Consider the following 14,893-nt stretch of genomic DNA (forward strand, 5'->3'; position numbering starts at 1 on the left):
ACTCACTCTTCAGATGAGCTGAGAGCCCATCTGTGCCTCATAAACCAAATGTAAAGATTTGCTTGCCTTGCTTCTTTAATAAAGATGCTTTAATTTCTTTAATAAAATTGGCTTGCCAGGTCACAAGCCCAGCTCCTTCTGTGCCCAGGACAGCAGGGAGCCTGAGCGGAAGGTGACCTCTAACCAGACACACCCACGGCAGATCACCCTCAAGAAGACAGCGGACCTTGCGGGACCCCTTGTAATCCTCCTAATGCTGTTGACTTTCGGCCCTCACATTATTAACAGACTAGTCCAATTTGTCAAGAAGCGTATAGGGATAGCTCAGTTGATAGTTCTGCACGCCCAGTACAGGCCTCTAGCAACAGTGAAATAGAAATGCAGTCTGTCTCATGATTGAGCCGGAAGTTCCAAGACAAAGGGGCGAATGAAAGGGTGAGGGCTACGCTCTCCATCTTGCCCCTGAATCCTCCATTTTTGGGCAGCAGCCATGTGCTCAGCAAGGAGCTTCTTCCCGGAAGCCCAAGCCTCTGTTAGTCACACCTAGGATTTCTTTAAACTAACCAATGATAATCAAGGGAAGTGCACGCCATAGACACAACCACATCCTGTGTAACAAGACACCGACTTGCGCCTGGCCAATCGGCAGGGCCCACAGTCCTCTCTCCTCCCCTTACTCCAACCCCCCTATAAAACCCCTCTACCCACAAAGCTCACTCTCTTGGCCCCCCCTGCCACTGCGTCGGCAAGTGTGGTGGACGGGGAGCACGAGCTAGCTCGAATAAAGACTCTTATGCTTTTGCATCGGAAAAAAAATAAAATAAAATTGGCTTAATGCAACCAAGGTCTCTCGTATACATTCATTTATACGAGAGAAGACAAGAATCAAGGTTGGGGACAGCCCTCTCCTTCCAACTCAGGGGGCTGTTATGTAACACCTCTCTGGTGTCTGAGAAGTGCCTCTCACAAAACTACATTAGAGTGGAAAGGAAGAAAGAGATAATAAGTATTAATACTGTAACACAGATGTTGCTAGGCAAACCTGATAACATAAACAAGTATGGGAAAGTGAGAATAATGAGGCCTACTATAATATTCTACCTATTTATGGCAGGGAGATAAAGGTTGTTCATGAATAAAAGGATGAAAAAAATCCTTTTATATTATAAAAATAAACGTTTAATGATCTATATGCAAGAATGGGAGAGATATTATGAAATGCATTAATACAGGTGTCCCCCCCAAAATGTATACACACTTTAACAGTGCTCAATTCTGAAAATGAAATGTATTTTAATAAACACCGCCTTTATAATTAAGAGTGTGTATACATTATTTTGGGACACCCTATACATATTTTTTGCACAGGATTTGTTAGATAGGACAGGGGTCTCAAGGTCTGGGCAATTCTTACAAAATGCTGTTCTTGCTAAATGTTAAAATGTAGCACAGTATTTGCAGAGGCAGCTGTAACTTGACCAGAACCCAACAGATAGTTTAGCCAACTGCCAAGAAGAAATCAACCTGTAATTGGCCAAATAGTATATATAAATAATGGCTAGGCCTCCCCTCCAGGACACAGAGCTGTGGATGTGAACCCGTCTCCTTGCTGCAAGTAAATAAAACACCCTAAGGACAACCATACCTTGTTCTCGAACAGAGCACTCCAGGAGGCAAACCCCTTGAGTTTGGGTAACAGATTCACATCCCAAATAGCTTTTTCTTTACTTAAAATTAAAATGGTTTTATACTAATAGTATTCATGCAATTAAATAAATTAAAATATACTTTTAAGAATTTTCTTTAATTGTTAAACTCTGTCATCACTGGAGTTAAATTTGGCCAATACAAATCTATTAACAAGTTTAATTATGAAGTGAAATAGTCTTAAGTATGATGTATGGTACACCTACATATAAATGAAAATTGAGCACAAGGACAATTTACTATGGGAGCTGTACTGGAAGATTTATGAAAGCATGTGAAATTGCACCTGAAACTGTGTTATTAGTGAATATACTAAATTTATTGTACTTGATGAATGAATGTAATTAGTCTAGTCAAAGTTAGTTTGATTTAAATGTCTAAACAATGTCTCTTTTTTTAATGTGTAATTTGTACTATTTATTGGGGGTATTCTTAGACTGTAGGAGTTACAATCAATGTGTGATTTTATTTTATAGAATCATATAATATGATGTTAAATTTTATAAGTGATATTTAGATAATTCTAACAACTGTATATTTGACAATCTATTAAATGTTTTGCATTGGAAAAATGGTTTTATTCTTCTTAAATATGCACTAGTTTAACAACAGAACTGAAAGTATCTATACATTTAATCATTTACCCAGTAAGACTTTACTGAATACCTGCTGATACAAAGCATTATTAGGTGCTGTGTGGAATATCAAGACATATGAGACATGGATTCTGCCTGCAAAGAACACACAATTTAAGAAGAGGGAGAGGACACAAAATAAACAGCTAAAGCACATCAAAGAGAAAGGAACTTTATGGACAAAATAGGCAGGCTTAGGGAGTCTTAGGAATAAAGAGGGCCCAGGGGGGAGGAATGCATAGGTGAGGGCTTGGAGCCACCAGAAGGCATACATTCACAGAGAATAGAAAAGTGCCACAGGATAAGGGGAGAGGAAGGCATACATTCACAGGGGATAAAGAAAAGTCACAGAGTATGGGGGAAAAAGGAAACATCTTCACGGAGGATAGAGAAATGTCGACAGATGCTGGGAAGAGGGAAACACATGTTCACAGGAGACAGAGGAATGTTGCAAGATAAGAGGGGGCACCACGTGGGTTTTGGACTTTGAAGCTGATATTCTTTGAAAGAGTGACCAATTAGAAAAGCACAGGGCCATAAAATGGGGAAGGGGTCCAATTAGAAGGGAGCATGAAGGGACAAAGAACTACAGCATTTAGAAGCCTTAGAAAAAGGGCCTTAGTGGGTTACCCCCATTGGGAACCCCGCCCTACATGGGAGTCTGTATTTGCTTCCAATAAGTTTCCACCCTTTTACTAACAAGTATTTTTAGTCGGAGAATTTTATTCTTCAGACTTCGTGAGGCAAGAACCCACAAGGGAGAGATCCACTCCCTTAACCCCACATTTCAAAAGTATAAAGCAATCAGTATCACAACAACAGTACTTTAAAAAGCTATGGAGTTTACAGAGAGAGAGATTAGTATTTAGAGTGGGAAGGCCCTGGAAAGTATCCTGGAGCTCAGGCTTGGACAAGTGGAACCTTGATGGCTGGAGATGGGCAGGACAAGATCTGCTTGGAAGTAAGAACCCCAATAGAAGAGCAAAGAAGCTGGAGTAAAAAGGATTTGTTATGTGAAAAAACAGAAGAGCACATGAAAGGGAGATTGGAAATGGAATTTGGGAACAAATTAGAGAGGGTGTCAAGACTAATCTGAAGAATGAAACAGTATAAAAGTGCAAGGCAAAAATTACTAATAATCCCACATTCCACCTAGAAAATAACAAGCATGTATTTTTCTCTTTTTACGTATGTGGGCATACAGAGAGAGAGAGAGAGAAAGAGAGAGAGAGAGAGAGAGAGAGAGAGAGAGAGAGAATGTATATATTTTTACAAAGATTGCATCATTCTACACATACTATTTTCTCAATTAGTAAAAGTTGTATTTTTCACGTCGATATTTCACCTACAACATCACTTCTAAGAACCTCTTAGATTTATATAAATTATTTAATCAATCCCCTACTGTTGGACATTTGAAATGTTTCATAACTGTCTGTACATCTCTGGATATTTCCTTGGAATAAACTCCCAAAAGTAGAACTAATGGATCCTAGCAAGTGTGCTTTTAACCTTTTCTTTTTCAAAATGAAGTTGGCTTTTTCTGCTTATACAAATAATGCAATTCATAATTTTAAAAACATAATATATATTCCATATTAAACTTCAGACAGTACAGAAAGAATGACAGAGATGAAATCCTAATACACACACACACACACACACACACACACACAAACTTGTTGTGGCCTGATATTTTTTCATCTTTACAACATATTGTGGACCTTACTCCTTGTCTGTAATACAGACAGGGAATGGTTCCTTCCAAGGCTTTGATACATTTGGACAAATTCCCCTCAGGGTGCTACCAATCTGTTAGGACTGTAGGGCAATATAATCCTTAATGGCCATTTGCAAGCTTCCTGCCACAGGAGAACAAAAGACCCGGAAAAACTTCCTGGACACTAAGAGTTCCAGCCGTGGGCAAACTATGGCCTGCAGCTGGATCCGGCCCATTTGAAATGAATAAAACTAAAAAAAAAAAAAAAAAGACCGTACTCTTTTATGTAATGATGTTTACTTTGAATTTATATTAGTTCACACAAACACTCCATCCATGCTTTTGTTCCACGCCCCCCCCTCCAGTTTAAGAACCCATTGTGGCCCTCGAGTCAAAAAGTTTGCCCACCCCTGAGTTAGACCATACAAGGAATTGAAACTGTCCTGCATTCCACCTGCATTCCAAGCTCACCAGCTCAGTCCCCAAACTCACTAAGATCAAGTTTCCCACCAGCCCAGCAGCTGCATGTAAGGATGAAACTCCAGCTCCTGAGTGCTGCCATCACGGACCGAATGTCCCCTAGGCTTGGTGCTGTGCAGCCCTTCCCTTTGGATGTTCTATCCCCCACCCCTTCCCTTAAATAAATTCAATTTTACTTTAATCACTGTCTGAGATGGCTACTTAGCCTACCCGTGCACCACCATGCTAACCCACCATGTTCACCTTTCACAATCTACCTTCCCATCAGTAGAATAAGAGTGACTGCTTCTTTCCATTTTTATATTCTTCTTAGTCCTCCCCAAATGCATAAACAAAAGGTGATACTTATTGATTTATTTACATTAAGTAGTTTACAAATTAATTTGAAGTTGTTATGTCTTCAGTTATAGGTTTTATTTTGTTTTTTATTTATAAAAAACTAGCACCCTTTAGTCAATACTTGCAAATATGTTTTATATTTTGTGAATTTCCTTTCAATTTATTCATGGAGGTTTTTTTGTCACACAGAAGCTTTATATCTTTAAGTAGTCAAACTCAGCCATCTTTTCCTTTATGATTTCTGTCCCAGTGAAGGTTTGGGGACATAACTGGAGCATTATCAAAATTGTGCTATATGAAAGCTGGAGCCTTGAGAAAGCTACTGATTGATCCAAGGAACCCAGGAACAAAAGGAATTCAAAGTCAAGGAAGAGAAAGAGTCAACAGTATTTAACAAGAAATTTCATCTGGAAATGTTACAGGGCAGTGAGAAGCTAGGAAAATTCCAGGGCAAGTGGAATAGGGAAACTAAGACAAGAATGTTAAAACAAGGCCAAACCGTGTGAACAATTTGCAACCAGCTTATAAACCGCAAGACTGCAAGCCCTTATCTTTCCCAAGGACAGCTTGAAAGCAAATGGTTAATGACTCTCCAACTAAAAAATGCAGGAAGGGGGAGGGAGGAATAAAAGGGCTGTTTTATTTTATTTATTTTTTAAATATATTTTTATTGATTTCAGAGAGGAGGGGAGAGAAATCAAAAATAACAATTATAAGAGAGAATCATTGATCAGCTGCCTCCTGCAAACCCACATTAGGGATCAAGCACGCAACATGGACATGTACCCTAACCAGGAATGGAACTGTAACCTCCTGGTTCATAGGTTGATGCTCAACCACTGAGCCACACCGGCTGGGCAGGGCTGTTTTATTTTTTACTCCCTAAACAAAGAAGCCAGCAGTTTCAAGGTTGGCAAGATAAAATTGCCAGGTACTTCTCATGAATTCTGGGAAGGCCATAACAAAGTAAAAAGGGACCTTGAGAATTAATCTGTACCAAGATATTCAGCAGAGGAATTTAAAAATCTATAGACAGGAGAGTATATAATGCTGTGAATCCCCACCCAACTCGCTCCTCATATTAGCTAAGTGATGCTCATCTGCGCTCTGAGCCAGATGAAATAGATTTGCTTGCCTTCCTTCTTTAATAAATTTGCTTGTTTTAATTGCTTTAATAATTGGCTTTATCACAATGCAATCAGGGTCCCTCATTTAAATTTAGGAGGCTGTCAGATAACAGCTTTTCTGGTGTTTTGGGTACCTGTAAAGAGAGAAAATTCACAGATGACCCCAAGGTTTTGAGTCTGGATATCATAAGGACATTGATGTCATTAACACAGTGAAGCACACAGCAGAAGAAGTGGGTCTGCTTAGAAAGATGAGAAATTTCTACTTTGTTTGGGGTATTTTGTGGTTCCTTCCAAGATGGTCCTCAATGATCTTCACCCTTAATTCTTTTTTTTTTTAATTCACTCTTTTTTTAATATATATATTTTATTGATTTTTTACAGAGAAGAAGGGAGAGGGATAGAGAGTTAGAAACATCGATGAGAGAGAAACATCTATTAGCTGCCTCCTGCACGCCTCCTACTGGGGATGTGCCTGCAACCAAGGTACATGCCCTTGACGGGAATCGAACCTGGGACCCTTCTGTCCGCAGGCCAACACTCTATCCACTGAGCCAAACCGGTTCAGCAACCCTTAATTCTTGATGCAAGATAATAAATGTTTATTGTTTAAGCCACTAAATTTGAGGCAATATGTTATACAATAGATTACTAAAAGAGATATGACTTGAAGATATCTGTCTAGCTGGCAGATGAAATGCAGAGCTATGGCGCTGGAAGGTATCAGGGCTGGAGAGAGGGTTTTAAGAGTGATCTGCTTAGTGCTCACAATTGAAGTGAGGTGATTATACAAAGCACAGAGAAATGATGATACCGTTGTAATAACTTGGTTATTAATTAACAGGAAAGGTGCAAAGGGAAGGCCAGATAATATAGGCATGCCATTTGTTCCAGAAAGCTGCAGTTTAACACTCTCCACGTCTGTTTCCCACAGATCCTGAGGGAAGTGACTGGACAAAGGAAGATTAGACACATGCCCAGTAAGCCTAGGTGACATAGAGAGGGTGCCTGCCTGTCGGTCATTCCTGGGAACCGGGCATTGGACAGAGTAGGCATACAGACGTGGCCACTGCAGGTGCAGGAAAATTTGATATTTAAGTTCCTAAATAAAGAGCTTCTCTCTCTTGTCTGCTTTCCCACGCACCTTGCTCTCTTGTTGTGCTCCCCCGCATTTGCCCACATGGCCAGGTGGACCACACACAATGGACTAATAGGCTACAACTAGTCCGATGCTACATCGGACCCAGCTCCACCATGGAACAGCAACTCTCAACACTGGCTTTGCTTTTAGCTCTGCTGGATTCCCAGCTGCATCTTTTCCAGGACTGGTTTAAGGGAAATGGGACTTTAGAAACCAAGGGATATAACTCCATGAAAATAAAGCTTTCTACCACATCTCATCCTCCCCTGGGGGCCTCCAGAAATTCTTATTCCAGTGGCGCTCAAGAACTCCACTTCCACTAGCAATGGAGAAATTCCACCTGCGCAATTCTCCAATAACAATGAGAGTCAACGAAGGATATATAGAAGGTGAGTAGACAGAGAGGCCTGAGAAAAAGTAGTCAGATAAACAAGGAAGTGAGCAGAATAATGTCATAAAAGGAAGCACTGACAGACACTAGAATAAGAGGACATTAGTAGAAGTAAACCATAGATCCATGAAAAGGGCCCTATTTTCATAAATAAAGCATTCTCTTGGAAGTTAATCATCTATACTTTCAGCTTTGATATAAGTTTGGTTAGTCCTCTCTTTTTTTCTTTTTTGCAATTTTTTAAACTGTGATAAAATAAATATAACAAAATTTATAACATTTTAACCATTTTTAGGTGTCCAAATCAGTGGCATTATTGCCATTGTGCAGCTTGAGTAGTCCATTTTGCAGACATTATGTATAAATCTTTTTTCTGCTGCTCTCATTTAGAAATCCTCTAAAACAGGGCTGGGGAACCTTTTTTCTGCCAAGTGTCATTTGGATATTTATAACATCATTCATGGGCCATACAAAATTATCAACTTAAAAATTAGCCTGCTACATTTGGTCAAACATTTAATTAACTCACCCCTAATGTCTTGGCAGGGCCAGACCGAATAATTTCGAGGACCTCACACAGTGCACTGGAAAAACAGAAGTCAGCAATAGAGGAAGGCAGTACCGCATAGGCCTTGCAGGCCACCCCAAGAGGTGCCATAGGAGCCAGGGTGATGTGGATTCTTTTCTTTTTATTCTTGATTTCTTTTTCTTTTTGTCATATATATAGTTATTGATTTCAGAGACGAAGGGAGAGGTAGAGAGAGATAAAAATATCAATGATGAAAGAAAATCATTAATCAGCAGCCTCCTGCATGCCCCATACTGGGGATTGAGCCTGAAACCTGGGCATGTGCCCTGATGGGGGGAATCGAACTGTGACCTCCTGGTTTATAGGTCAATGCTCAACCACTGAGCAACACTTATTTTTTTAAAAAAATAGGATTATTGGTTGCTATTTGGACAATGGATTTAGGAGGTGGAGTGAACAAGAGTCAACTAGCTCATACTTGTTAAAAAGACCCCAAAAAAGTGTTTCCTTTAAATACTGGATTAAAAGCCAGCTGAATAGACCACTGAGTATAAATAGGAATTTGAATTTCTTAGTTTTACCTTTGCAAAATTGATCTCTTTTATAACACAGTGCTTGCTATCTGATTTCCCTTTGGCCAAGTATGCTTTCCCAAAGGCACCTTCCCCAATGACCTTAATCACATCATATTTATCCATGGTTTCCAATGCATGAAGTTTCCTGAAATTAGAGAAATAAAATTTTATTGCACCTTTTTCATAAACATTAACAAAGTCAGAAAATTGACCACTAAAATGTAAAAGAACTCATTTTGCTAAAACTTCCCTTCGGACCTCAACCAAGACAGTCAAATAACTTTCCAGGTGGCCACAGGTAACAACCAAAATGAGACGGAGCTTCTTGGTGGGCTCCGAGATCAGACTTGGGTTGTTACTCAGCTTTGGAACACTCTAGTGAGTGTGGGCATTATCACCTCTATAAAGCAGGAATGTCCTTTATGCCTGCGGAATTTACAATCCAGCCTTTCTCAGTAATGAAGTACTGCCCCCTAGGGGGCATTTTGGAAATTTATGGGGTTTGGTGGTTTTTTTGTGGGTTTTTTTCGTGGTTGTTTTTTTTGTTTGTTTTTGTTTGTTTTTTTAAAAAAAATATATTTTATTGATTTTTTTACAGAGAGGAAGGGAGAGGGATAGAGAGTTAGAAACATCGATCAGCTGCCTCCTGTACACCCCCCACTGGGACGTGCCTGCAACCAAGGTACATGCCCCTGACTGGAATCGAACCTGGGACCCTTCAGTCCGCAGACTCTCTATCCACCGAGCCAAACCGGTTAGGGCTTGGTTTGGTTTTTTTGGGGGGTTTGGTTTTTTTCTGTTCTCCTTGGAGATGGAGAGGCACCGTTTGTGTGTGTGTGTGTGTGTGTGTGTGTGTTTTTCTGTTCTCCTCGGAGATGGAGAGGCACCGAGGAATTTAGAAGCAGTTAGGGTGTGGGACACGAAGATTCCGAGATACAAGGGATGGTCCGGACAATAAAGGATTATCCCGCGGCCCTACATTAGAAAGTCTCTCACACATTCATGTCCGTGGAAAAATCCGCATATCTGCAGCAAGAACCCAACTCTATTTTACATATGAATACAAAGCAATTTTTACACCGTTTTAATGAACAATTTTCGAGGGATGCAACTACACGCAAATCAAGGCTTAACTGCACTTTGTTTTGTTTGGAAGTTTACCAAGAACTCTTCACCGTTTTGGGGTGTGTTTTTTGGAAAGTCACGCCCCCACTAGCCTCTGCTAGTAGCTGAAACCATCGCGGTCAGGTGACTCCCTGGCAGGGTGTGGGAGTCAGTACTTGTTCAGTACTTGAACAAGCAGTACTTGTTCAAGTGTAGCAGCAACAAGCATTTACAGATGGAAATATTTTATTATAAATTGTTTCCTTGCATTTCCTCTTTATACTTCACTTCGGGTCTAATATTGACTTCTTAAAACTGAATGAGCAGGCTGGTTATTTTTTTAAACCATTTTTTAAAGTTGATTTTCAGAAAGAGGAAGGAGGGGAGAGAGAGAGAAACGTTGATGTGAGAGAAACATCCATCAGCTGCCTCTCGCCTGTGAGGACCTGGGATCCTACCTGAACCCTGGGTGGTTGCTCTGACCTGGAATCAAACCCGCCACCTTTTGGTGTAGGGAGGACGCTCCAACCAACTGAACCACACCGGCCAGGGCGCTTATGCTCTAGAGCAGTGGTTCTCAACCTGTGGGTCGCGACCCCTTTGGGGAGTCGAACGACCCTTTCACAGGGGTCGCCTAAGACCATCAGAAAACACATAAATAATTACATATTGTTTTGTGATTAATCACTATGCTTTAATATGTTCAATTTGTAACAATGAAAATACATCCTGTATATCAATATTTACATTACGATTCATAACAGTAGCAAAATTACAGTTATGAAGTAGCAACGAAAATAATTTTATGAAGACTATACTTTCAGGGAAAAAAAAAAAAAAAAAAAAAAAAAAAGAAAATAATTTTATGGTTGGGGGTCACCACAACATGAGGAACTGTATTAAAGGGTCGCGGCATTAGGAAGGTTGAGAACCACTGCTCTAGAGTAACTTTTGTCAGGGTAGGAAGGGGGTAGATTGGATGTGATGGTGCACCAGCTCCGCACCCACAGGAAGCTGCGGACACCAGAATTTTGAGGGAAGCAGATAGGGAATCGAAACTCAAGGGCAGCAGCGCGGGAACTATGGGCCCCTGACGCTCCCGAGGTGGCACCAGGGGGTGAGAGCCCCAGGTTTTGGGGAAGATCCTCCTTTAGGAACACTCCGGAAGGAATTGAGTGCGCTGCGCATTGCCATGGAGACCGACGCACAGGAGACCGCTCCTCTGCCGCCTGGTCTCCTGGGGTATGAGCTCCATTCCTTTCCCTGAGGATCCCAGAGCCCTGGGGAGCAGCCCGGGGTAAGGACTAGGGGGCCCGCCCGCTGCATACCTGCTCCCGGGCTGTGCGGGGCGAGGGAAGCCTCCCGGCCGACTGAGATCCCCGCCGCTGGGCGGAGCCGCGCGGGGGCGGGGCGCGGGAACCCGGCCCGGAGAGGGCTGGTCCCACCGTCCACCCGGAGGAGGGGTTAGAGGCCAGCGAGTTTGGAGACCTGGCCATGTCACCTCCGGTTGCCTTAAGTCGAAACTCCTTTGCTAACACTCAGCAAGCACACCGTTCCCTTGCTTTCGGCCTACCAGATTCTTTGCACACATTATCTCTATTCTTTACAATAACCCAGCAAAGTAGTGGACGCCCAGTTTTACAAATGGGCTAAATTGAGACAGGAAGTTTCTTGTGCAAGGTCTCAATTCCTGTCAAGAGATGGACACTTGGAATGGAATCCTACAATTCCGTCCACAGCCAGCGGCCTCCCTTGGGGTCCTCTTAGAAAATTGGCTGCTGCTCCCCTCCCCCTAACCCCCACTATCCCTCATTCCAGACTGCACATTAAGCTGCTAAAACGTTTCATTACATGTTCAGTAATTGAGAAGGATGTAATTTCCAGCAACTATAAATACTGACAAAGTAAAACATACAAATGGAATCCAGATACCATGGCAATTTGAAACCCACCATTATCTATTAAAAATAATAAATACAAAAGCTCTGCAGTTCTTCGGCCTGTGACGCGTAGCATGGGGCCAATTCAGGATCTTGAGCTGAGTTGGGGTGGCGGGTAGTTGGGGCTGCTGGAGTTATTGTCACGGCTTCCAGTTTGATCATTTGCAATGTCAGGCTTTGATAACTTAACAGGGATTTCTACCAGACAAGTTACAGCATCGATGACCGGTCACAGCAGTCCTGATTATGGAGGAAGGGGAGGCCCCTGTAGCAAACAGTGTCTGGCTGTGACTACTCGAAGCCAGGTCGGTATGTCCCTCCAGACGTGATGCAGCCGTAGCAGCCATTCGCCAGGCAGATTCCCAGCCAGCTCAGACATATACTCCAACTGCTCCTCAGCCATTCCATGGAAACAGCTTTGAGGATGAACCACTTTTATTGGAAGAATTAGGTATCAATTTTGACCACATCTGGCAAAAAATACTAACAGTGTTACACCCATTAAAAGTAGCAGATGGCAGCATCATGAATGAGGCTCACCTGGCAGGAACCATGGTGTTTTGCTTTGCTTTTGGAGTCATATTATTACTGGCTGGCAAAATCCAGTTTGGTTATGTACATGGGATCAGTACAATTGAATTGTCTAGGAATGCTTTATTAAACTTAATGAGTATGATAGGTATTTCATTTGGTTGTGAGGGAAGTGTCCTTAGATATTGTCTTCATCCCATGATCCTACTTTTCAGTGTTGTGGTGATATTTTCTTCGCAATAAATGGTAGGAATCATTCTCACTGCTGGAATTACTGGATGGTGTGGTTTTTCTCCGAACCTTTCATTTTTCTGCTTCCAAAATTTTTTATTTCTGCATTAGCCATGGAAGGAAAGCAACTTCCAGTAGCATATCTCTGTGCCTTGTTATATGAAATCTTTGCCCTAATTTCCATTTTGTTTTTTTAAAATGTTTTTATTGATTTTAGAGAGAAGGGAGGGAGGAAGGGAGGGAAGAAGGGAGGGAATAAGGGAGGGAGGGAGGGAGGGAGGGACATTGATGTGAGAGAAATATCGATCGGTTGCCTCACGTATGCAACCCGACCAGGGATCAAACCCGCAACTGGGGCATGTGCCCTGACCGGGAATCCAACCAATGACTTTTTGGTGCACCTGACAATGCTCAACCAACTGAGCCACACCAGCCAGGGCTTATTTCCATATTTTTGAACTGAATTTATCTGGGATGCAAACATAATTGGGCCAAATATACAAAAAGAACCTCAAACTCTTAAATAGGACCAGCAACTGCTGCATTGCAACTCTCACGCAGATCTAACATTTAACTGTTGGAACAATGGAAGTAAAGATGTATCTTTTGTTCATTTTTATAGAACTTTTGAATACTACATTGGATTTACCTACAGATTAGCTTTAAGTGCTTGTGCTTACACAAATAAGAAATGCTATTTCTGTCCTGTTCCTGTAGCCTTTGAAAACCCTTTTACTTGCAAATTATACTATTTTGACATATTTTTATCAACTGTGGAAACTAACTTCACAGCTGATAATCTTTCTTTTTAAAAAAATATGTTTTTACTGATTTCAGAGAGCAGAAGGGAGAGGGAGAGAGAGATAGAAACATCAATTGGCCCTAACCGGTTTGCATCAGTGGATAGAGCATCGGCCTATGGACTCAAGGGTCCCAGGTTTGATTCCGGTCAAGGGCATGTACCTTGGTTGCGGGCACATCCCCAGTGGGGAGTGTGCAGGAGGCAGCTGATCGATGTTTCTCTCTCGTCGATGTTTCTAACTCTCTATCCCTCTCCCTTCCTCTCTGTAAAAAAAATTAAAAAAAAATAAATTGGCTGCCCCCCAAAGTAGGGATTGAACCCACAACTTGGGCATGTGCCCTGACCAGAATCGAACCAGCAACCTCCTGGTGCATGGGACTGCACTCAACCAACTGAACCACTCTGGCCAGGCTGATAATCTTTCTTAAAACAACTCAGTCATGATTGAAGTTTCCAATTCTTTCACTGAGTTAAGACCTACTCCTTTAAGTTGTCGTGTGGGTGTTTCTTCAGGAAACTTAACAGTCATTTTTATTTTTTTCTTTCCCCAGATATCCCAGAAGAAACTGAAGAAACAAAAACTTATGGCTCGGGAGTAAATTAAGCATAAAGTAAATAGTAATAAAAGTAAAAGCAGAAAAACAAAACAAACAAACAACTCAGTCATAATAAAGAACATACAGACTTATTGCTGATATATTTTCCCAAGGAATTAGGGAAGAAAATCGTTTGTATTCTCAAGTCAAGTGCACTCAAGTCAAGCAAAAAAGTGATCCTAATGTAGAGTTTATGAGTTTACACTTAAAAAAATTTGACATCCCTTTAAATTACCTCATGGAATTTTTGCATTTCAGTGATACAGAAGTTCACAGTCTACCTTATTACAGACATGAAATGGCACTTGTTTCAATACTAGCATTAACTAAACCATACTGACCTAGACTGACCACATTAATGCTCATAGTTGGATCTCTATGTTTCCCAGAAAAAAAGAAAATCACTAACCTTTTTAGAGAAAAAAATTTAAAATATCACAATTTCAGTATAGCGACTATCAATGTAAAGTGCATTTGATGCTTATTAAAAAATTTTCCAATTAATTAAAAAAGTAAACTCTTCTTTAAGAATCAGAAAGTTTATATTATTCCTTTTTCTCCCTGAACTCTTATCTCCTCCATGTAATGTTTTTCATGCTTAAAAATCTTATTGATCACCCTATTATAAAAATGGAAATTACTTTTTCCTGATATAGGCTTTTTACTGGATTATTAAAATTATTAGTAGTACATCATTGATCAAAATAAAATAAATTACATTGATAAATACTTAATTATAAAAAGTAAAACTGTATCAGATATTCATCTCTTAAAGACTTGAATGGACTTTCTTCTTCCTCCCTCCCAATTAGTTCAGTTAGTATCTATAGAAGAATGCTAACTTTTTGCTGGACTAGACAAGGTTTAACATTGATTCTCTTCTGTTTTTCTCTTTTTAAAGCTATAAGTGCTGAGAAACCACATTCATGTAAGTAAATAGAATTGGAAGTTTTGTTAAAGGAGTCTCTCAATTCTTGTCTAGTTGTATGTCAAGAATCATATAGCAATTTATCACTAAAAATGGTCTTTAACCATTGAGTCTCTT

General features: G+C 40.7%; 1 protein-coding gene and 1 pseudogene across 7 annotated transcripts in view; one reads left to right on the forward strand and one right to left on the reverse strand.

Annotated features, from left to right (window-relative positions):
• The window catches only part of NEK5 (NIMA related kinase 5), an 86,876-nt gene extending 75,743 nt beyond the window's left edge, over window positions 1-11,133 (reverse strand). For 2 of the 7 annotated variants that reach the window (XM_070409114.1, XM_070409112.1), the window contains exons 1-2: window positions 8,651-8,717; window positions 8,070-8,248 (exon numbers count right to left, since the gene is read on the reverse strand). In XM_070409114.1, coding sequence (XP_070265215.1) covers window positions 8,070-8,198 — 129 coding nt within the window. In that variant the 5' untranslated portion in view covers window positions 8,199-8,248; window positions 8,651-8,717. Of the gene's footprint in view, window positions 1-8,069; window positions 8,249-8,650; window positions 8,790-11,076 lie in introns of those variants that run through there. The other 5 variants (XM_070409113.1, XM_070409115.1, XM_070409118.1 and 2 more) reach the window with 5 other exon arrangements.
• Window positions 11,134-11,782: 649 nt separating this feature from the next.
• LOC139006241 (protein YIPF5-like) lies at window positions 11,783-12,647 on the forward strand (annotated as a pseudogene).
• The last annotated feature ends 2,246 nt before the right edge of the window (window positions 12,648-14,893 follow it).

Source organism: Myotis yumanensis, unplaced genomic scaffold (genome assembly GCF_028538775.1).
Source record: "Myotis yumanensis isolate MYYU_CA2020_CCGP unplaced genomic scaffold, mMyoYum1.0.hap1 SCAF_3, whole genome shotgun sequence".
NCBI classification, from domain to species: domain Eukaryota; kingdom Metazoa; phylum Chordata; class Mammalia; order Chiroptera; family Vespertilionidae; genus Myotis; species Myotis yumanensis.